Source organism: Primulina huaijiensis, chromosome 16 (assembly GCF_012295235.1).
Source record: "Primulina huaijiensis isolate GDHJ02 chromosome 16, ASM1229523v2, whole genome shotgun sequence".
Classification (NCBI taxonomy): Eukaryota; Viridiplantae; Streptophyta; class Magnoliopsida; order Lamiales; family Gesneriaceae; genus Primulina; species Primulina huaijiensis.
Window position 1 is genome coordinate 15,615,007 of NC_133321.1, and position 23,707 is coordinate 15,638,713.

Consider the following 23,707-nt stretch of genomic DNA (forward strand, 5'->3'; position numbering starts at 1 on the left):
TCATTGTCAATTTTGAACATAAAACTTAAATATAGAGTGTATTTAACAAAAAGTGAAATATAAATAACACTCTTCTTTGTTTATTTATTTACTTTGATATGAACTTCACACTTCTTTTCATGTGTGAAATTTTAAACTTTCCTCGTCCATGGACGATATATAAAGTTTTTTTTTTTAAAAAAAGGATTTTAAAGGATAAATTTAAGAATTCTGCGAGGGGAAACGATTTGAGTAATTAATCGTGTAAAAAAAAAATTTAATCATAAACCAAATTTTTTAGGGACAAAAGAATATAAAAAATTTTGAAAAGGGCAAAAAATATAATATATATAAAAATCGTGGAAAAAAAACATTAATCATAAACCAAATTTTTTAGGGACAAAAGAATATAAATTTTGAAAAGGGCCAAAAATATAATATATATCAAAACCAAGACAAAAACTTGTGTGAGACGGTATCACGGGTCGTATTTTGTGAGACAGATCTTTTATTTGGGTCATCCATGAAAAAATATTACTTTTTATGCTGAGAGTATTATTTTTATTGTGAATATCGATAGGATTGACTCGTCTCACATATAAAGATTCGTGAGACCGTCTCATAAAAGATCTAAAGGCAAAATAGAATCATTTTCTGAGTAAATTAAAGATACCTATCTCACGGATATCATTGGTCTTGGATCGGAGGAGTGTTCCAACAGACAAGAAAGTAACAAATGTTCTTTTTTTTTTCTAGGACCGAAATTTAACAGGAANGTAAATATCGGATAGTCCGGCAATGTTACAGATTCATGAAGATTATCAATTGGAATTCGTCTTTTGAACATAATAAATTGTAGATACCGGATCAACAGTGGTATTCGAGCTTAATAAGAAAACGATTAATTCAGTCATTTAAGTTATGGGTCAATTGGAGAAAAATACATCTGTCAATGATTTATTTAAGATTCAGTACACATCAGTTTTTTTTTTTATTTTAATACCTGACAAAAGACCAACTTAGCTTTTACTACATGTTTTATGTATTTTTATCTTTTTACCTTTTTAATTAATAAAAAATTATATAAATATCAATTTTTGTTGGTCATCTTCTCTTTCCTCTCATCATTCCCAATGCATTTGAATGACATGTAAATTGAATTTAAATATTTTTTATTTAAAAAAACAAATTCTCAACTAATTGAAATTTTTGAAATACTTAGTTTTACTTGCGAAATACTTAATTTCAATTTTAAAATACTTGATTTAGTAAATGAAATACTCAGAATGTGTATTAAAATACTGAATATTCGAATATGCAACGCAAGTTCACCAAATGCTCGCATTTCCATTCAAGATCCATTTAGATGTCATGTTCATTTCATTTAATTATTTTTTTATTGTTAAAAAAACAAATCCGCAACTAAGCATTGAACTTTTTCAAGTACTTAATTTTACTTGCGAAATACCTAATTTCAAATTTAAAATACTTGATTTGGTAAATGAGATACTCATAATGGGTATTAAAATACTGGATATTCGAATATGCAACGTATGTTCAACAAATGCTCGCATTCCATCCAAGATGCATTTGGATTACATGTTCATTTCATTTAATTATTTTTTTAATTTAAAAAAAATTCGCAAATAAGCATTGAACATTTTGAAGTACTTACTTTTACTTGCGAAATACCTAATTTCAATTTTAAATACTTGATTTGGTAATTGAGATACTCATAAAAATTAATAAAATAATGGATATTCTAATAGACAATGTAATTTCATCAAGTACTCGCATTTCTATCCAACATGCATTTAGATGACATGTACATTCCATTTAAATATATTTTTTAATTTTTAAAAGAAAAACAAATTCGCAACTAAGCATTGAACTTTTTGAAGTACTTAGTTTTACTTGCGAAATACCTAATTTCAATTTTAAAATACTTGATTTGTTAAATTAAATACTCTGAATGAGTATTAAAATACTGGATATTAGCATATGCAACGTAAGTTCACCAAGTGCTCGCATTTTCATCCAAGATGCATTTGGATGACATGTTCATTTCATTTAATTATTTTTTATTGTTAAAAAAACAAATTCGTAACTAATCATTGAACTTTTTCAAATACTTATTTTTACTTGCGAAATACCTAATTTCAATTTTAAAATACTTGATTTAGTAAATGAGATACTCAGAATGGGTATTAAAATACTTGATATTCGAATATGCAATGTAAGTTCACCAAGTGCTCGCATTTCCATCTAAGATGCATTTGGATGACATGTTCATTTCATTTAATTATTTTTTTTATTGTTAAAAAAAACAAATTCGTAACTATGCATTGAACTTTTTCAAATACTTAGTTTTATTTGTGAAATACCTAATTTCAATTTTAAAATACTTGATTTGGTAAATGAGATATTCAGAATGGGTATTAAAATACTGGATATTCGAATATGCAACGTAAATTCACTAAATGCTCGCATTCCATCCAAGATGCATTTGGATTACATGTTCATTTTATTTAATTATTTTTTATTTTAAAAAAAAGTTCGCAACTAAGCATTGAACATTTTGAAGTACTTACTTTTATTTGCGAAATACATAATTTCAATTTTAAATACTTGCTTTGGTAATTGAAATACTTATAAAAGTTAATAAAATACTGGATATTCTAGTAGGCAATGTAAGTTCACTAAGTGCTCGTATTTCTATCCAACATGCATTTAGATGACATGTACATTCCATTTAAAGATATTTTTTTAATTTTTAAAAGAAAAACAAATTCGCAACTAAGCATTGAACTTTTTGAAGTACTTAGTTTTACTTGCGAAATACCTAATTTCAATTTTAAAATACTTGATTTGTTAAATTAAATACTCTGAATGAGTATTAAAATACTGGATATTAGCATATGCAACGTAAGTTCACCAAGTGCTCGCATTTTCATCCAAGATGCATCTGGATGACATGTTCATTTCATTTAATTATTTTTTTATTGTTAAAAAAATAAATTTGTAATTGAACTTTTTCAAGTACTTAGTTTTACTTGTGAAATACCTAATTTTAGTTTTAAAATACTTGATTTGGTAAATGAGATACTCATAATGAGTATTAAAATACTGGATATTCGAATATGTAACGTAAGTTCAACAAGTGCTCGCATTTCCATCCATGATGCATTTGGATGACATGTTCCAATAGGTCGAAAGCTATGAGATTTAATAAAACGACATGCAATTCACAATTGATAAATAATTAAAGAGATTTAATTACTTCACTAAGTTGAATTAGTTTGGCATAGCTTGAGAGGGCATGTTCAATTGGATATGAAATCTCGTCGAAAGCATAGATAATTGTCGAATTAATTAAGTAGATTAGCGAGGGGTAGGTGAACAGAGATTCCCAACAAATTCATTTCTCATTGAACTTTAATCAATCATTCTAGCTTATTTATTTCATCATTTAATCCTTCAACCATTTCATTGAGTTTTTATTTAATAATCGTAGTAGTAAACAATAATCTGAAGTTTCGCTGCTAAAGATTCAATAACTAAGAATAATAATTGAGAAATACAGTCCTTAGACAATGAAAGTTTTGCTCGATCACTAAGCATGGATTACATATTCATCTTATTTAATATTTTTTTGGTAAAAAATTCTCAAATAAGCATGAAAATTTTAAAGTACTTAGTTTTACTTGAGAAGTACCTAATTTGAGTTTGCAAATACTTGATTTCATAAATGAGATACTCATAATATGCATTCAAATACTGGATATTGAAATATGCAATCTTTCCATGGAAAATTCATTAAGATACTTATTCATATCATTTAAATAAATAAACATAGTTCATTATTCATCATGGTAATCATTCATTATATGCATCAATATTCTTTCATTATACTTATTATCAAATTTGAGTTTTCAAAGGGTAAAATCAATTATCAGTGGAATCTAATTATATAATACTTGTAACAATTTAGGTATCACATTTCCATTTCACGGATCTCATCATCAAAGGCAACTCAATATTGACTTCAAATTATATATTTTGACACCATCAAATAATCGAATTTGAGTTTTAAATGGTAAAATCAAGTATTTGTATTAATTTAGGTATCACAATAGATACTTCTCACGTAAAAATAAGTATTTTAAAATTTCAATACTTAGTTGATAATTTATTTTTTTTTTACAAAAAAAATATTAAATAAGATTAATATGTCATCCAAATGCATCTTTCAAGGAAATATAAACACTTGTGAGCTTACGTTACATATTCGAATATCCAGTATTCTATTACATATTATGAGTATCTCATGTACCAAATTAAATATTTGCAATATCAAATTAGGTACTTCTCAAATAAAAACAAATACTTTAAAATTTTTATGCTTAGTTGGGAATTTTTTTTTCTTTTACAGAAAAAATATTAAATGATATGAATATGTCATCCAAATGCTTATTTCATGGAAATATCAATACTTGGTGAACTTACGTTGCCTATTCGAATATCTAGTATTTTAATACATATAGTGAGTATCTCATTTACGAAATCAAGTATTTGCAAACTCAAATTAAAATACTTGTCATTTAGGGAGTAAAATAAAGTATTGATATACTCGAATTAGATATTTTTTGTACTAATTTAGGTATCATATTTTGACTTCACAAATGACGCATAAAAAGTCACTCAATATTACTTGAAACTATATTTTTTATATCCCAAAATAATCAAAATCGAGTCTTAAAGGGTAAAATCAAGTATATGTGAAATCAAATTAGGTACTATTTGTTCCAATTTAGGTCGCACGTTTTTTATTCACAAATCTCATCATCAACAAATATTCAATATTATCTTCAAATTATATATTTTGACATACTCAATCGAATTTGAGTATTTAAAAGGTAAAATCAAGTGTTTGTGAACTCGAATTATGTATTATTTGTATTAATTTAAGTATCACATTTTTTCTTCACGAATATCATCATCGATTTCACTTAATATTAACTTCAAATTATATTTTGGCATCCTCAAATAATTGGATATGAGTATTTACGGGGTAAAATCATGTATTATATACTCTAATTAGATACTTTGTGTACCAATTTAAGTATCACATTTTAACTTCACAAATGACGCAATCAAAAGTCACTTAATATTACTTGAAACTTAATTATTTTCTTACCCATTTGAAGTATTCAAATAGCCAAATCAAATATTTGGAACCGAAAATAGGTATTTTATTGATCAAAATAAGTAATTTTTCTAATTCAACAATGAGTGAGAAACTGTATTTTTTCAAAAATTAGATGACATGAATAAGTCATCTTAATGTATTTTCAATGAAAATACCAATAATTATTGAATTTATTGTGATAGCTCGAAGATCCAGTATTTTCTGACACATTTGGAGTATTCAAAGAGTAAAATCAAGCATTTAGAACTCCAAAATAGGTATTTTGTTGGTCAAAATAAATACTTAATCTTATTTCATGTTGAGTGATGGCCTATGTTTTTTTTAAAAAAAATAAAATGACATGAATAAGTCATCCTAATGCATTTTTCATGAAAGGACCAACAATTACTGAATTTATGGTGAATGCTCGAAAATATAATATTTTCTTATATATTTGGAGTATTCAAAAAGCGAAATCAAATATCTGAAACCTCATAATATGTACTTTGTATGTCAAAATAAGTATTTACTTTTATTTCATGATAATTGAGAAACAATATTTTGTTAAAATTATATTTTAAATGGAGAAAAATGATATAATTTTTGTGGATAAAATAATATATTTATTTTAATAATAAAGGGTAAAAATGTAAAGTTTGCTTTATGGGTAGTTAAAACTAAATGTGTAGATTTGTCAGGTACTGATTTCTAAAAAATAATGGCTAGGTATTGAATTTTAATTGAAACATTGGCAGAGGCATTTTTTTGAAATTTACCGTTAAGTTATCTTGTTTTAAGTTTTCGTCTTTTTAATCATCAAAATTAGGTTTTAAGACTAAAAACTTCTCGATAGATTTCCAATTAACAACTTGATTTTTCGTTTATCAAGTTATATATTAAACGATCAGACAAGATATTGAAGTTGATTATTGTGTTATAGTAGGTGTCTGACGAGCCAACTTGTGATTTGGGCTTTAGTGATTCTTATGTAAAACTAATATTTATTTTAATAATATTTTATAATTTTATAAAATTATGACATTTACTTTATCTGTATACACATGCAATCTACATAGATAAATTTCTTAAATATACAATAGGTATCATGAGGTGTGTCTCTCTACGCAAGACCGTGGAACTCATTAAGAAGCATATTGTATATTCTAAATTGCTTCCAAGTCGATTCAACAACCTAAAATAAGGATAAAGGTTGCTCAAACTTGAGACTAAAGTAAACATCGTGTTTTATTGGTAAGGACATAGAGGTGTTCATTTATACAAATGAATGATCATTTGATTAATTATGCACTAAACAACCCACTATTAGACTTTCCAAATAGTTATCACTTATGGAATGGAATAGTCTGCGGTTATGGTTTTACACCATTATTCTTTTGACCTTGGACAATGTGGAGGATCTACGTACTAGCATGCACTTTGATCCGTTTACCGACTCCATTAAGGGTTATCTGGTGGAGAGGTTGGGTGTAGTTTCGAAATACATAGGAGTCAATGCACTGTAGTCGGTGATTCACCTCTCACCTACAGATCAAGATATACTATGTGATCTGATTAGTTAATAATGCAAGTAATCTCTAGCCAGCGTAAGACGGGTGCATCTTGGAAAAGATATTACTATTATTACTCAAAATACATCACATCGTTGTATATGACTTGAAGGGGTCGTATTGTACATTAATTATAACTTAAGGTTCTTGCAGACACTCTCATTGATACCTAGAGAATAATCAATGGGGTGATGCTATTAGACACTCTTACGATGATCCAAATGGTGTAATTAGACTTGGGTTCTGATGTTCTTAATCAAATGATTGATGAAAAGAATGATGTTGATTAGGGTAAACCTGAATATGAACAAATGTTGTTCTGAATCATATGAAGTTGTTAGCACACTGCTAGTTGTATCCCTAAATCACTGAGGGTTACACAAGTATTGAATTCTGTATTCCTGTTGAGATAGTCGAATTCAAGGAGTTGAATTTGACGACTGTATCTTGATGGAAATCAAAAAAATTGTTTATAAAGGAAATTATAAGTTGATTTCATGTAGTGTAAGTTGTGGAATTTAGCTTAACTACTAATTAAGTTAAAAGAGTATAACAGTCTCTTTTAATTAAGGAGTCCAAAAAACTGACAGCTGCCAAAATGAGTTCATTTTTCATTATATGAACGAGATTTGTAGACTCGATACATCGATGCTGATTGATTGTCGATCTAGATTATAATGAGTTTACAATAAGAATTCTGAAATCCCGCTATCAATTCTTGGCGTAAATTTCTTGTAGATCTCTAATGCGATCTATACGAGGAATCCAGTTTTTGGTCGTGGACTTGATTAGACGATTGAAGAAGAAGAAATATCTGTTCGTAGGGATTTACAATAAGATTTACAATAAGAGTTATCTTCACTTAAAATCTGAAATAGTTGGAGCCGACGTTATATACATAAAGGTAAACTATTCTAAAACACACTATGAATTATTTAAATCATATGATGCCAAATGAACGTTTTGAACGTAAAAAAAAAAAAATTTAAACTTTCGCTGCTCTTTAGGTGCGAGAAAACGATACTCTAACATATTGCTTTCGAAAAATTATTAATTTTTTAATCATCCAAGAGTATGCATACGTACATGGTGTTTTACTGATTAAACAACCACGCGTGATTTGCACGAGTTGCCATTCTATTGGCATCTTTAAGCATCGGGAACCATTTCACAATCAAACAATATCAAGCCCCCTGAGAAAACTTTTGTCTGAATTCTTACCTCATCATATANTAATTACTTTATCCAACCCAACAAATTAAAAAGAACCTTTCACCCTCTCGTTGACTATATATGATTATTCTCTCATGGTCGATTAGATTCCTCTATGTTCATTGGTTGTCAGTTTCTCTAAGGCTCTAACATTGACATGAACTCTATATAAGCACTCCAAGTTATGTCACAATCTTCATTAATCTGCCAATTATTGAAGATTGCAGAAGTAGAAAACCCTGAAAATGGTAAGCACGGCGCAGTTATATGGAAAAGCCATCACGTTTCAAGTTAATTTACTATCATTGTTTATTTTCCTTGAAATTTAATCTGTCGATTTTTCCAGGGAATTTTCGATAAAAATGTCAAGATTCAGCCTAAGCAGCAGCCAAGCAAGGGTGGAACTAGAGCTACCGTATTTGTTTTCGGTATAGTCAAACAGCACTATGCCCGTGCTTCAATTTAGCAAATAGTTTATACGATATATATCATGAGTTTACGAGCCAACATCACAACAGTTGGCTTTCAAATAAAAAAATTAATTCAAACCTTTACATCTAATTTTCCGAAATGCATGTAAATCTTATATCTTCTCAAAATACACTAGGTTGCCTGCCTCCATGGATCGCATTAGCCACAAGTTGAAACTCTGTTACGGTGTTTGGGGATGGCACTACATGCCGCTGTGATGCCATGGAACCATCACAACCATTCGATACATTTTAAGTTAAATAAAAAGAAAGTAATATAATGATATATGATAATAATCCACTTTTACACAAAAACAATATTCATACCAGCCATTCTATACCGTTTCTAAAATATCTGTCATTTTCCGTACTCATTTTATGTTATAATGTCGCATTGACTCGACAAGAAAGCGTATACTAATTCTTAACTTGGGAGCTTTAGCCAGATCACTACTGATGTGTTTATTGACTGATATGTCCAAAAGACCATGCCACGAGCCACTGTCGGCTTACTCGACTGAATTTCTAAGTCTAACAGTCTTAGATGTGTATGTTATTATTTATTTTGATTTTGACAAATGTGGTTTGGGTGTGTTGATTTTATGCAGCAATGGGAGCATTGGAAACAATGGCATTCATTTCAAATGGTGTTAGCATATTCACGTATTTTTATGGGTACATGAACTTCAGCTTGACAAAATCAGCAACTTCACTCACTAATTTCATGGGGACTGCATTTTTGCTTCCATTGTTTGGAGGATTTATCTCAGATACTTACTTGTCAAGGTTCAAGACGTGTCTCATCTTTGGTTGCTTAGAAATCATGGTATGTAAAAATCGAGCTCTTAGTCATGCATTTCCTGCATATTACTAGCTCTAAGATTTTCAGAAAGTTAGATCTAAGGAAATAAAAGTAAAGGAGGTGAAAGTCACTTTTTTCAAATAAATATAACACTCGGAAAATATATTGTGGCAATTTTTCAGGGTTTTGTTCTTCTAGCAGTACAAGCACATTTCAAGCAGCTGAGACCTTTTCCCTGCAAAGATGTAGCCCCGAGTGCAACAAGTCATTGTGAATCCCCGACGAGAAGTCAAGAGGCTATTCTATTCACCGGTCTTTATCTTGTAGCACTCGGGACTGGTGGGATCAAAGCAGCTTTGCCTTCCCTTGGAGCAGATCAATTCGATGGACAAGACTCGAGGGAGGCTACTTCCCTTTCGAGCTTCTTCAACTGGTACATGTTTTCCCTCACTTTCGGAGCAATGCTTGGTGTCACGTTTGTGGTGTGGATCAGTTCAAATCTAGGATGGGATTGGGCTTTTGGTGTTTGTGCTGTAGCTGTGGCCATGGGACTTCTGTTTCTTAGCATGGGGCTATCTACGTATCGAAATTACCTGCCGAAAGGAAGCCCTTTAGTTCGAACTATACAGGTATACGCCGGCAACTTGATATATTTTGGATGTGAACATTACATTTTTAACGGCATTATACGTGAAATTTGCTGGTTTCTTAATCTTCAGATACGATGGCTGAATATTTTCATTAATGTGCTGTGCAGGTATTTGTAGCAGCCATTAGAAAATGGAGACTTCCTTTGCCGGATATGGCTGGAGAATTGCATGAAGTTCATGATAAAGAAGCTGCACAGAATCAGATTCTTCAAAGAACTGATCAATTCAAGTCAGTCGTGTTTCTGCTAACACAAATTCAAAATCTTGAAATTGAATCTACCTTTGATCTATCTCTAACAAAATAAACCAAATGTTTACAGATGTTTAGATCATGCAGCAATTATAACAGCAGAAGATGGACCAGTACTATCGGCTGTTTCAGGGTCTTGGAAACTCTGTACCGTCACCCAAATTGAAGAAACAAAAATCCTTGTCCGAATGCTACCGATAATCCTCAGCACGGTCTTCATGAACACCTGTTTAGCTCAACTACAGACATTCTCCATTCAACAAAGCACCACAATGAATCGAAAAATCGGAAATTTCGAAGTTCCAGGACCCTCAGTCCCAGTAATCCCGCTCCTTTTCATGTTCATTCTTCTCCCCATTTACGACAAGGTATTCATCCCCATAGCACGAAAGCTCACGGGTATCCCTACGGGAATCACGCAGCTCCAAAGGGTCGGTGTTGGGCTCGTGCTTTCAGCCATATCAATGGCAGTGAGTGGAGTAATAGAAACACGCAGGAAGAACGTAGCCATCGAGCATGGCATGGTGGACTCCCCCGGCCCTTTACCGATAAGCGTATTCTGGCTAGGAATACAGTATGCTATATTCGGAATGGCGGACATGTTCACGTTGGCGGGAATGCTGGACTTCTTCTATGCCGAAAGCTCGTCGGGGATGAAGTCCTTGGGTACGGCTATCTCGTGGTGCTCACTGGCATTCGGGTATTTTACGAGCACAGTGGTGGTGAGTGTGGTGAATAAGGTGAGCAAAGGGTGGCTGGGGAGCAACAACTTGAATAGGGATAGGTTGGAGTATTTCTACTGGCTGCTTGCTGGGGTGAGTGTGTTGAATTTTGGGATGTACTTGGTGTGTGCTCGTTGGTACAAGTACAAGATGGTGCAAGAGGAGAAGAGTTGTTGGGATCATATTGAGGAGAGTATCAATGTTAGCGTTGGGAAAGATGCTACACCATGAAATTGTTTTTCAATTGACCAAACATATATATATTAATAAAATGTTCAAATGTCGATTTTAGCATGGTGACGTTAGTTATATTCTATTATTTGTTTAATATTTTCTCTTTTGGTTCTGATTCAACCCAACACTTGGTAGTAGTTTTTACATTGAAGACGAATTCGTGAAACGGTGTGGCTAAAAAATAATATTTTTAACATAAAGAAAAAATTCATAAACTAAATCGAGCTCAGAATCTATCAGACAAAATTTACATATGATATGATCTGATAGAAATTTTTGTGATGACATATTTTTGTGTTTTATAAATAACTAAAATTAATCGGTTTTTTTATATATAAAAAGGATTTCACTAACCTTAAACCATATCATATTTACAACATTAAAAACAAATTGTTCCACTAAAATCAACAGATTCCCGCAAAAGTTTCACGGGCTAGGAAATACGTTGATCTATTAGCAGAACGTTAACAATGCTTGACATAATCTTGATGTCTTAGGTAACAACCGGGCTGGATGTAAAAAACCAACAGAGCAGCAATAGCAAAAATTAGTATCAAATTTTATTTAAAATTGTGAATCCTTTGAATAAGTTTCAGTATAATTTTCACTAAACTATCAGTCAATTACAAATTTTAATCGTTCTTGTCAACATTATATTAATTCAGAAAATTTGAGGGAATATTATAATGCATACGTGAAATTAAAGGATCAAATTTGATTCTTGGACAAAAATTACAAGACCATGAGCGGACTCTGGGTGTCAGTGTGCCATTAGGCGAGAGGCTGTGGCTTGTTTGATAACATTCGAATCACATATAAAGATAGGAACCCTGGTTATTTTTAGCATTCATATTCAGCATCTTAAAACGTAATAACCACTAAATGACCCCTCCACTTAATGCATAGATAAAGATATCGTGGTCTGGACCCATTGAAGATCTTGAAGAAAATAAGTGAAACACTCAGAAAAGAGTCATAGCAAGAGACGAAGTTCTCCTGAATCCTTAAAATTCAAATTCTCATACTGAAAATGGAACATTGTTGTACACAATTCAGAACCAGCCAGCCACAATAAGGCTACCCGTTGGTCATGAGATGGTGATAGATGAGATATCCATCACCAATAAGCAATTTAGTACATTCGAGTAGAAGGTTAAACAAGTACGAACACGGCACACCAACCCCACAAGTCCATATGGCTGCAAGTAGATGCACAACCAAATAAGCTTGGAGGGGTTCCAAAGTAAAAATATTCAATAAAATAATTTATCTGAAACAACCTCAGTGGAGGCAAGGAGGCTTAGCATCACGAAAACGCAACTGCACTTCTCTGCTGGGACACATCGTACAGTGTGGCCGATACTTTTGAAGGAGGCCAGTACCGGAATACGGATCTACCAACTATGTTTTCGATTGGCAGAGGACCCCTGGAAAGAGAGAAAATGAGACTCAATCTTTACTCCCTTGGAGAGGTTATAAAAATTGAGCCAGTAGTTGAAAATACATATATTTAATTTAATTTATATCGTTCTCCATGAATTTTTATGAAACTAATTGTAATAGAGAAGGAACACGATCTAACACTGCACACTGGACACAACAATAAAATAGAGAGACACTTTGAGAAGAATGTGGGAAAAAATAGAGTAATGGGAGGTAGATAATACATTTCAGAATCTACAGAACATTGAGTCAAATGTCGCCAAAATTAATTTCACAAAAGTTAAGTGATTACCAGTTATGAGAGTCGAAGCTATTATTACGGTTGTCCCCCAACACGAACACGCAGCCTTCAGGTACAATCTACATAGAATAGATGAAAAACAATAAGCTTTCTCCCAATAACAGTAGATAAATGACCATGATCAAAAGAACCAAGATAAACCAACAAGTGCAGGCCATTACAACTGGATCCATTTCATAATCAAGTGGCTCTGAGATGAAATCCTCGTCTTGGGTAATATCATTGATCAACAATTTTCCACCACGAATCTATGGGAGGTATAAATTAGACTACTTGATAGCAAAGAGAAGGCAAAAATAACTTTGATTAAACAACTAATAGACAACACTTACTTCTACAGAGTCACCAGCTTTCGCTACGACTCTTTTAATGAACACATCTGATGAACTAAAACCAAATTCCTGCAAAGTTAACACACATACTATGTCACATATGACAAGGTTACATTGAGCCAATGAGGCTATTTACAAAACCAAGAGACACCTGAAGTATCGATGGAGCCTTGAAAATAACAATATCTGACACTTCGGGATCCTTGAAAATATAAGAAACCTGCAAGGGAGACCAAAAGAACAAGAACCAAAACATTTAGTTCATACACAACATGATATTAATGCCATGAAGCTCAACAAAACAACATAAAATGGTCTACAAATTATAATATATAGAACATCCACATATCCTTTATGACAAGCAAATAACCATCAGTAGAAATGATTATGGACCAATTAATCCGAACTCCTAGCATGATTTTGAGTTAAAATGAAGTAACTGCTTAACTATCTTGCATATCGAGTTCAGAAACATATTAGACACAGATACAATCATAATGGATCGTTTTAGTAGCATCTCGAAACATCAAGAAAAGGTTTTTTCAAAGACAATACGTCAAAACCATATAAAGATAGTCCATCAGTGATCAGTCTAAGCAACTTGTTGGTAATCCAATATCATAAAAAAGAACACCAACCATACAAATTAATTCTGTATTCCGAGTGAATCAAGAGGACCACAGTCCAGTCCTCTGCAAATACTAAAGATACCATATCCCTCAGTTTAGTGGAACAAAGAAGTTTTCTGATTCCTTGCAAATAACCAATTAATTTATACATTAAACGTTCAAAATACACATCTCAAGCACGGATGACCGCGACCCCACGCACAAACAAAAGATAAAACATATGCTTGAACAATGAACATAAAACATAACCCAACCAATAAAACGACTCACAAAAATGATATATTAATTCTTGATAAGATGCGCCTAGCTTAAGATATACCTTTTCAGCTAAAATCCGGTCACCCACATCAAGGGTTGGGTACATAGACGCCGAGGGAATCGACCTAGGCTCCGCCAAACACGATTTAAACAAAATGCTAACACTGAAAGCCGTAAAAGCCGCCTTAGCATCTTCAGAGCTGAAGCAAAGATTCATCAATTTCAACAGCCAACTATTGCTACAACTTCCCGATCTTTGAGAAGAAACCTTCACGCCACAAGAACTACGATCCTTGGCCATGAACAAGGCCTCCGAACATCTACTTAATTTGCTGTTGCCGTCGTCGCCCCTACAGAGGGTTCCTCCTTTATCAACCTCTGTGCTCGAGAGCTCATTACAGGGCAGCCATTTCGAACCCTGAAAGAACGGAATGACTGACGAAGCTTTAAGAGGCGAAATCCCCAACTCACTCACGTTGTATGAAGCCCCCGTTGACTGCTTCATCAAAGAAATGATCCCAGAAATCAACGGCGATTGAGATTTTCCACCAAGAATTTCCCCAGTCAGCGTCGAGAACATTGAAGCCATCGGATTGATAGGGCTAGAACTCGAACTGGAGCGGCGGAAATCAGAGTCGGGCTTCTGCCACGGCGGCTGGTAGAAGATTCTGGATCGACTCGCATATTCGTGAAGGAATCGAGAACCAGCACATTTGGAGGAGGCGGAGGTGACCATACTCGAGGCGATGTAGCCTGAGTAGGTCACGGTAAATCGTAGAGCCATAAGTACAAATTGTAATACGCTAAGTAAGAAGTAGAGGAAAATTTCGGGGTCTGCGACCGGCTGTGTGATGAGCAAGAGCTCTACAAGGCAAACAAAGACATCGTGACGAAGGAGATCAGTGATGAATCGAAGGAAGAAGGGGAGAATTGAAAGGTGGGTTTAGATCAGCAGGTAAATCCGAAGCGACAGCCGCGAGAAAGGGCAAATTACGGAAAGCAAACCCTGATCGCGGCGGCGCTCCTTCGGATTAGGGGGGAATGGATGGAAATGAAATTTTGGGTGCGAAGTTTCGACCAGGTTAACACGTAATGGAATTATATACCAACACTCGATCTGGGATGTGACTGAAAAAGCACGTGGTGTTTGGTACTTTTTATCCGAGATGATTGACTGAGCATCTTGTTTTTTTTTTTTTTACAATTTTTTCATTTTACATGATATTGTATGAGATCCATTAGATGATTAACTGATTATTTTGTATAAAAATTCACATCATCAGATATTGTATTTTCAACCAACGTGGATGATCCAAACCCCTCGATCTGATGGCTTAAAAGGGAAGTTCACATGTCATTTTTGTGCAAACCTATTTGGACAAAATGAAAAAATATATGTATATAAATCTTTCGAAACCGTCGGATTAAATGTTTGGCTGTAGAATAATTTTACACGTAGAGGGATCGCAGGTAGTGTGACGCATGTGCATGCATCATCAGTAAATTCAACGAAGCTTGGCCGATAAGCTGACCAGCGCAAGTGGATTCATAATTTACTAGTCCCCGTTCAATGTTTTTAAGTTATTGCTAAAATACTCTAGCTTTCCAATTTTTTTTTAAAGTTGTATTTGATATTCGGATTTTTTTGATTTATTTAGATTGATAAAATTGAAGTTAATTTTAAAACCGTTACATGTCGAGCTACAGATATTCAATAAAAATTATGATGGATTTCAAATATAATAAAAAAAATATTTCATTTGAAATTCATCCATCGAAATTTTCTTCAAATAAGATACATCGACATTCTTTCAAATGTAACTATACTTGCAACGACTCCTTACTAACCAACTCTGGTTACAACCATTTTATTTATTCTATTATGCTTGCTTCGATTGGGAACTTTGACTCTCTCTTTATTTATTTATTTATTTATAATTAATTATTATTTTTAATAATTTCATTGAAACAATCAAGTGCCACTAACCCACGTTCTATGAAATTATCGAATTTCTATTATTTTTTTAAAAAAAAAATTATCCATTTAAATCAAATTGTATTGCATTTGAAAGAGTTTACTGATCTTTGTTAAATAAAGTCATGTTATGTAGGGACATTTACTTGTTTTTGACTTGGTCTATGTTTCTGTTAGCATTTTGCTTTATTCTTGTTGAGTTGTTATTTCCGTTGAATTGTATGGCTGTATAAGCCAATACCATTATCAATAAAACTTGAGCCATTGATACCCAGTTTGTTGTATATTTATTCTCAAATCTTATAAACAGATTAAAGTTCTCAACAATCTGGTATCAGAGCTTGCACTGGTCCTAATAAATTCTAGCAGCAGCATAGAAGATGACTACGAAGATGACTACCGACAACTTCATTCAGCCAGCTATTCCTCGCTTTGAGGGTCACTATGATCATTGGAGCATGTTAATGGAAAATTTTTTACGTTCCAAGGAATATTGGGAGTTGGTGGAGTCTGGCTATGTTGAACCAGCAAATGAAGCATCACAGTCAGAAGCACATCGCAAAAGGAATGAGGAAATGAAGCTCAAAGATCTGAAAGTGAAGAATTATCTCTTTCAGGCCATTGACTGCACAGTTCTTGACACCATTCTCAAAAAAGATACTTCCAAAGACATATGGGATGCCATGAAAAAAAATATGAAGGAAATGCAAGGGTCAAGAGATCTCATCTTCAAGCTCTCCGCAGAGAGTTTGAAACTCTTGAGATGAGAACTGGTGAAGGAGTGACAGAGTATTTCTCAAGGGTTATGACAGTAGCAAACAAGATGCGAATTTATGGAGAAGATATGGAAGATGTTAAAGTAGTAGAAAAATTCTACGCTCTTTAACTGAGAAGTTTAACTATGTTGTTTGTTCCATTGAAGAATCAAAAGACATTGATGCTCTCACTATTGATGAGTTACAAAGCTCCTTAATAGTACATGAACAAAAATTTCAGAGGCATCATGGAGAGGAGCAGGCTTTGAAAGTGACATATGATGGAGGAAGAGGTCGTGGTCGCAGTACCTATATAGGACGAGGAAGAGGCAGAGGGGGAGGCAGATCCAGTTTCAACAAGGCCACCGTGGAATGTTATAAATGCCATAAACTTGGACATTTTCAATATGAATGTCATGAGAATAAAGAAGTGCATTATGCAGAAGTTGGCGAGGAAGATGAAATGCTTCTCATGGCTTATGAGGAGTTGATTGAGACCAGAAATGAAGATGCATGGTTCCTTGATTCAGGTTGTTCTAATCACATGTGTGGCAACCGAGGTATATTTAGTGATATTAATGAAGAATTTCGGCACTCGGTGAAGCTCGGAAATAACACAAAGATGAATGTAATGGGCAAATGAAGTGTGAAATTGCTACTAAATGTAGTTAATCATGTTGTTACAGAGGTATACTATATTCCTGAATTAAAAAATAATCTTTTGAGCATAGGGCAATTGCAGGAAAGAGGCTTGTCTATTTTGATCAAAGATGGCATGTGCAAGATTTTCCATCCAGAAAGGGGCTTGATTATTCAGACTAACATGAGTACCAATAGAATGTTTATTTTACAATCTCAATCACAAACTTCCTCTCCAAAGGTAGTTGATCGATGCTTTCACACAAAAGCTGACAACTTGACTCATCTCTGGCATAAAAGGTATGGGCATTTAAGCTACAAAGGTTTGCGTACCTTGCTGAATAAAAACATGGTCCATGGAATTCCTCAACTCACTACTTCAAGTACTGAGATATGTATTGATTGCATCAATGGGAAACAACATCGTGATCCCATTTCAAATAAGAGTCATTGGAGAGCAGCTCAGAAACTAGAACTCGTTCATGCAGATATTTGCGGCCCGATCACACCCGTATCTAACAACAGTAAGAGGTACATTCTTCTATTCATTGATGATTACAGTAGAAAAGCTTGGGTGTATTTTTTGATAGAAAAATCAGAGGCTTTTAGTCTTTTCCAATGTTTCAAGACTATGGTTGAGAAAGAAACAGAGATGTTCATCAAATGTTTACGCACTGATAGAGGAGGCGAATTTAATTCAAACGAGTTCAATGATTTCTGCAAACAAAGTGGAATAAAGAAGCAATTGACCACTGCCTACACACCACAGCAGAACGGTGTTGCTGAACGGAAGAATAGAACCATCATGAACATGGTCCGATCGATGCTATCAGACAAAAACCTTCCCAAATCTTTTTGGCCAGAAGCAGTAAACTGGACCATCTATGTCCTAAACAGGTGTCCAACTTTGGCAGTTAAAGATGTTACCTCAGAGGAAGCTTGGAGTGGACTGAAGCCATCAGTAGCACACTTTCGAGTTTTTGGTTGTATAGCACATGTCCATGTTCCAAAGGCAGGGAGGACAAAGCTTGATGATAGAAGCATCGCTTGTGTACTGTTGGGGGTTAGTGAGGAATCAAAAGGCTACAGGTTATTTGATCATGTTGCTAAGAGAATTATTGTGAGTAAAGATGTAATTTTTGAAGAAGGAAAACAATGGGATTGGGACGAGAGTCATAGAAAACACACTGATGTAGTCTTAGAGTGGGCTGAAAATGAAGGAATAAGTGAAACTGAGGATAGTGTTGGAACAGATGAAGAAGTTAGAAGTGAGACAGATAGCTCTAATGAAGGTGGCGTGAGGGCGAGGAGACCTCCTAGTTGGATGAGCGATTATGTCAGTGGCGAAGGTTTATCTGAGGATGAGGCTCATATGGTGCAAGTAGTATCAACAGATCCGTTGTACTTTGAGGAAGCCATGAAAAGTGCAGATTGGAGAAAGGCGATGGATAGTGAAATCAGTTCCATCGAGAGGAACAAAACATGGACTCTTATTGAACTACCAGCTGGGGCAAAAAAAATTGGTGTGAAGTGGGTTTATAAAACAAAGTACAACGAACATGGCAAGATTGAGAAACACAAGGCACGTCTGGTTGCGAAAGGGTACTCTCAACAATATGGTGTAGATTACACGGAAGTTTTCGCACCAGTAGCAAGAATGGATACAGTAAGGATGATCATTGCTCTAGCCGCACACAAGGATTGGAAAATTTATCAACTAGATGTTAAGTCCGCGTTCCTCCATGGTGAGCTTAGTGAAGATGTTTATGTGGAACAACCAAGAGGATATGAAAAAAAAGGCAGTGAACATCTTGTCTACAAGCTACACAAAGCCTTGTATGGATTAAAACAAGCTCCACGAGCTTGGTTCAGTCGAATTGAAGCACACTTTATCAAAGAAGGTTTCCAAAGGTGCGATAGCGAGCAGACATTATTCACAAAGAAGAACAGGGAAGGAAAATTTATCATTGTAAGTGTTTATGTTGATGATTTAATTTTTACTGGTGATGATGAAATTATGATGTCCGAATTTAAAAGCTCTATGTTGAGAGAGTTTGATATGACTGATTTGGGAAAAATGAGATTCTTTCTTGGAATTGAGGTGTTGCAAAAATCTGGTGGTATTTCTATATGCCAAAGAAAATATGCAGTGGAAATTCTGAAAAGATTTGGCATGAATGAAAGTAATTCAGTAGGGAGTCCAATTGTCCCAGGTTTCAAAGTAAGCAAAGATAAAGATGGAATCTCTGTTGATGAAACTTACTACAAACAACTAGTTGGGAGTTTGATGTATCTCACTACCACGAGACCTGACATAATGTTTGTCACTTGTCTCATAAGTAGATATATGGCAAAACCAAAAGAGATTCATCTACAAGCAGCTAAAAGAGTGCTCCGATACCTAAAAGGGACTGTGAACTATGGAATTCATTATACGAAAGAAGGAGATGGTGAGTTGTTGGCATTCACTGACAGTGACTATGCTGGAGATATGGAGGATAGGAAGAGCACATCGGGATATGTTTTCTTAATGAATTCAGGTGCTGTTTCGTGGTGTTCAAAGAAGCAGCCAATCGTGACCTTATCTACAACAGAAGCTGAGTTTGTAGCGGCTGCAGTCTGTGCTTGTCAAGGAGTTTGGATGAAAAGAATTTTAAAAGAGATGGGATGCTCTGAGGAAGGTTGCATTACTGTGATGTGCGACAATAGTTCGACTATCAAGCTTTCTAAAAATCCTGTTATGCATGGTCGCAGTAAACATATAGATGTGAGATTTCATTTCTTGAGGAATCTTACCAAAGATGGTAAGATCGAATTAGTTTATTGTGGCAGTTAAGACCAAGTGGCAGACATAATGACTAAACCATTGAAGCTTGAAGTCTTTCAGAAGCTTCGAAAGATGCTGGAGTTTGCGAGATCTCGAGCATAATCTAATTGCTAAATAGCATTTAGTTTAAGGGAGGAAATGAAAGAGTTTACTGATCTTTGTTAAATAAAGTCCTGTTATGTAGGGACATTTACTTGTTTTTGACTTGGTCCATGTTTCTGTTAGCATTTTGTTTTATTCTTGTTGAGTTGTTATTTCCGTTGAATTGTATGGCTGTATAAGCCAATACCATTATCAATAAAACTTGAGCCATTGATACCCAGTTTGTTGTATATTTATTCTCAAATCTTATAAACAGATTAAAGTTCTCAACAGCATTGTCATTTGTTTTTACAAAATTTATATTCCTTTTGGAACTAACATAGTATCTTATGTATTTCTCGAAATAAATACTTGAAATGTTTAAAATATATTTATTTGATATATAATTATATTACATTGATAAAAATATTTAAGTTTCGAAGCAATCGAACACGTTCAAATTGAGATTTGATTCGATGATTTCGAGTATAAGTTGATTTGTTCGTAGCCGCTATTTTGTATCTTCCAAAATTAATAACTAATTTTTTTTAGTATTTCCAAGGAAAAACTGTTGGAATCGAAGCCCAATCACACACCCGAACTGGGCCTGATATTCTTTATTGACGGCCCAACATAATCAAATTAAAATTTCGTGTGGAGTTATTAATCAAATTCTTACTTTTTTCTTTGATGAATGAGATCTGATCAAACTAGAGAAACCATATATTTTTTGAAATATACCAAAGGGTTAGTCTATGATTACAACTATACCATTATATGATCGGTCCATCACATTTTAATAGAAATTTACAGAATTAACGAGAATTTAGAAAGTAAAATTTGGTCTAGGGAGCAACGCTTCGGTATAACATAAATCATGTCGTTAAAAAACGCTCGATATAATATAAAAATTAATGATATCACTTATTAACGATGGTTTCGTCATGACAAAAATAGTTTGCTTATGCGTTTGTCAAACACGAACCAATATTTATACATCAACAATAAAAAAATTAACTGATCTATTAAATATCTCCCGAATTATTCAACACTAAATCAAATTACATTGCTGTTATTTATTTTTTTTTAAAACTGTTATTTATTTATTTTTTAAAAAATAAAATAAAAAGGTAAACATATGGAAGAAAAAAATTCAAATTTTCCAGACCACATGACATTGTGGCGTGCAACTTTTAATAAAGAAAATTTAATGTCTGTGTCCCAATGGCGTGAAGAGAAACGGGTGCATTGTTTTGCTTTTGTTCCAAGTAAGAACGCATACATAATGATATGACAAATCCCATGTACTTGATTGAAGTGACCACTTGTATTTGATATTCTTTCATGATCTATAAATTTGAATTAAATATTTATATCATATAACTCATTAGTAAATATATTTTGTTTTAAGAAAAAAATCAGTACGGTGATCTTTTGTCTAAGTGAGGTATCGTTTGATTCGTTATATTATTTATTTATATTTTTATTCATATTTTTATCTAATTTAATCTCATGTTTGATGCATCATATTATTTATCCATCTACAAATAATTTATTTTGCATCAATCAAATAATCAATCATTTATCTCGCATCAATCAAATCATTGAATTGAAATTACAATATTAATTTTAATAACTAATATTATAAATATTTTCAAAAAGACAAAACGGTAATATCGCATTATCTCAAATTTAATCAAATTAATCAATCAAATCAAATAGTATATTAACTATCATTTTTATATATTTTATTATTAAAAAATATTACTTATATTCATATTATTTGTCTCATACCACGAACAAAACAGTACCTAAGTTTCATCAGTGGAATTGGACAAAATCTAAAAATTTCCCTTGAGTCTACACACTTGACAATCGGCTTAGGGTGTCGGCTCGCAAACTTTTCGAGTCGAATCGAAAAATCGTTCACGAGTTTTGATATTTTATTAATATATGTTAAATTGATAAATATAATTGTAGGTCTTCCCCATTTAGCAAAATGTGAACCTACTACGCCAATTAAAATTGTCAGAAAATACTTGTATAGGGGATGGTAGAGATTCAATTAAGACACTTAGGCTATCTCCAACCACAAAATTTATTTTGATGTAAATTTTACACTAAAATAGTGCGATTTCTGCACCAAATACAACATCCATCTCCAACTCATTTACTTCAAATCTTACACCAAAAAAAATATTCTCGGAATTTTCCATTTACTTTACATATATTAATTATTATATTTTATTTAATATATTTAAATTATGACTAATGTTTTATTATTAATAAATTTAAATAATAATATTTAAGTTTATCTTCTAAATGTATTTTTCTTTCTTTTATTGTATTTGTATTTGAATTATGTGTATCAAATTGCATTTGTATTTCTATTATATTTTTCATTTTAGTTATGAATTGTATTGTTATAGAAATTTTTTGTATTTGTATTAAATTATATTAATTAAAAATCATTAAATCAAATTAGTTTTTAAATATTAATAATTAACATAAATAAATAAATATTTTAAAAATCAACAATTATATTTTTAAAAATTTTTAGGATTAAATATCTAATTATTAAAATAAATATTATACTATTATTTTATAATATTTACAATTTTTAATACAAATATTTATAATAAATACACATTTAAAAAAATTAAAAAATAAAATTAAAAAAAATGACCCCTGCGCCAAATTTGGCGCAGGGTGAGAGGGGCTGCGCTATTTTGGTGAAATAGCGCAGCCCTATTGGAGCATTAATGCTGCGCCAAAAACACCATTTTGATGCAGCGTTGGAGTTGCCCTTAGGGCATAACATTCGACTTTCATGCTGGAGCTAGAACTAGCATGAAATGGAAAGGACGAAAATTTGCTTCATTTCTTGAAATTGGTCCTAACTCTCGGGGATCCCATGAAGGAAGCAGGCAGGAATAAAGCCCTCCCACCGAAGATTAGTGGTTTATTTTCAATATAGTCGAATAAATATTGAATAAAACAGCAATTGAAAGTTCACAAGATGCTGAAGTTTATTCCATAAAGACTGATACGACTTAATCGTGCCACGAGCTCTTTTTGGTGTCTTAGAGGAAGAAATCATCTTTCTAACGCATATTCAGTTGCACAAGCATGACCCAACTGATTTGTTTTTTATCATAACATCAAGCGGTACAACTTGATTCTACTCGACTAAACTCGTGCTCCTCCGAGAAGGGAGTTTGCTAGATTTCAAAGGAAAAAAAGCATAGAGATAAAATAATTAACTCTGCATTTTTTTTAAAAAAATTATATATATTATATGGTATGATTAGGTTGAATAAGCCTTTCTGAAATAAATATTTTGCCTCTTGCGTACTGTTTTATTTCATTCATTTCTTTTAGTATTTTGTTTA

At 32.9% G+C, this 23,707-nt stretch overlaps 2 protein-coding genes across 3 annotated transcripts; one reads left to right on the forward strand and one right to left on the reverse strand.

Moving 5' to 3' along the window:
- The first annotated feature begins 9,027 nt into the window (after positions 1-9,027).
- LOC140962128 (protein NRT1/ PTR FAMILY 4.5-like) lies at positions 9,028-11,183 on the forward strand. The gene is made up of 4 exons (XM_073420998.1): positions 9,028-9,243; positions 9,402-9,848; positions 9,977-10,098; positions 10,190-11,183. The coding sequence occupies exons 1-4, from the start codon at positions 9,028-9,030 to the stop codon at positions 11,070-11,072; spliced, it is 1,668 nt and encodes a 555-aa protein (XP_073277099.1). The 3' UTR covers positions 11,073-11,183.
- An 874-nt stretch (positions 11,184-12,057) lies between these two features.
- Positions 12,058-15,128, reverse strand: LOC140961407 (thylakoidal processing peptidase 1, chloroplastic-like). 2 transcript variants are annotated; one of them, XM_073419909.1, is made up of 7 exons: positions 14,100-15,128; positions 13,303-13,371; positions 13,152-13,220; positions 12,981-13,067; positions 12,811-12,878; positions 12,356-12,502; positions 12,058-12,274 (listed from the first exon to the last, which is right to left on the reverse strand). In XM_073419909.1, the coding sequence occupies exons 1-6, from the start codon at positions 14,820-14,822 to the stop codon at positions 12,382-12,384; spliced, it is 1,137 nt and encodes a 378-aa protein (XP_073276010.1). In that variant the 5' UTR covers positions 14,823-15,128; the 3' UTR covers positions 12,058-12,274; positions 12,356-12,381. The 2 variants fall into 2 exon arrangements, with proteins under 2 accessions (XP_073276010.1, XP_073276009.1); XM_073419908.1 differs by having other exon boundaries at positions 12,058-12,502.
- Positions 15,129-23,707: the final 8,579 nt, after the last annotated feature.

What these genes read in the sequence shown, in the direction of transcription:
- LOC140961407 (XM_073419909.1), bottom strand. Translation starts at nt 14,822, where the DNA reads ATGGCTCTACGATTTACCGTGACCTACTCAGGCTACATCGCCTCGAGT. An exon ending in ACCGGATTTTAGCTGAAAAG is followed by an intron (nt 13,372 to 14,099) that starts GTATATCTTAAG and finishes TCTCCCTTGCAG; the next exon opens with GTTTCTTATATTTTCAAGGA. An exon ending in AGGCTCCATCGATACTTCAG is followed by an intron (nt 13,221 to 13,302) that starts GTGTCTCTTGGT and finishes TTAACTTTGCAG; the next exon opens with GAATTTGGTTTTAGTTCATC.
- LOC140962128 (XM_073420998.1), top strand. Translation starts at nt 9,028, where the DNA reads ATGGGAGCATTGGAAACAATGGCATTCATTTCAAATGGTGTTAGCATA. An exon ending in TTGGTTGCTTAGAAATCATG is followed by an intron (nt 9,244 to 9,401) that starts GTATGTAAAAAT and finishes GCAATTTTTCAG; the next exon opens with GGTTTTGTTCTTCTAGCAGT. An exon ending in CAAAGAACTGATCAATTCAA is followed by an intron (nt 10,099 to 10,189) that starts GTCAGTCGTGTT and finishes AAATGTTTACAG; the next exon opens with ATGTTTAGATCATGCAGCAA.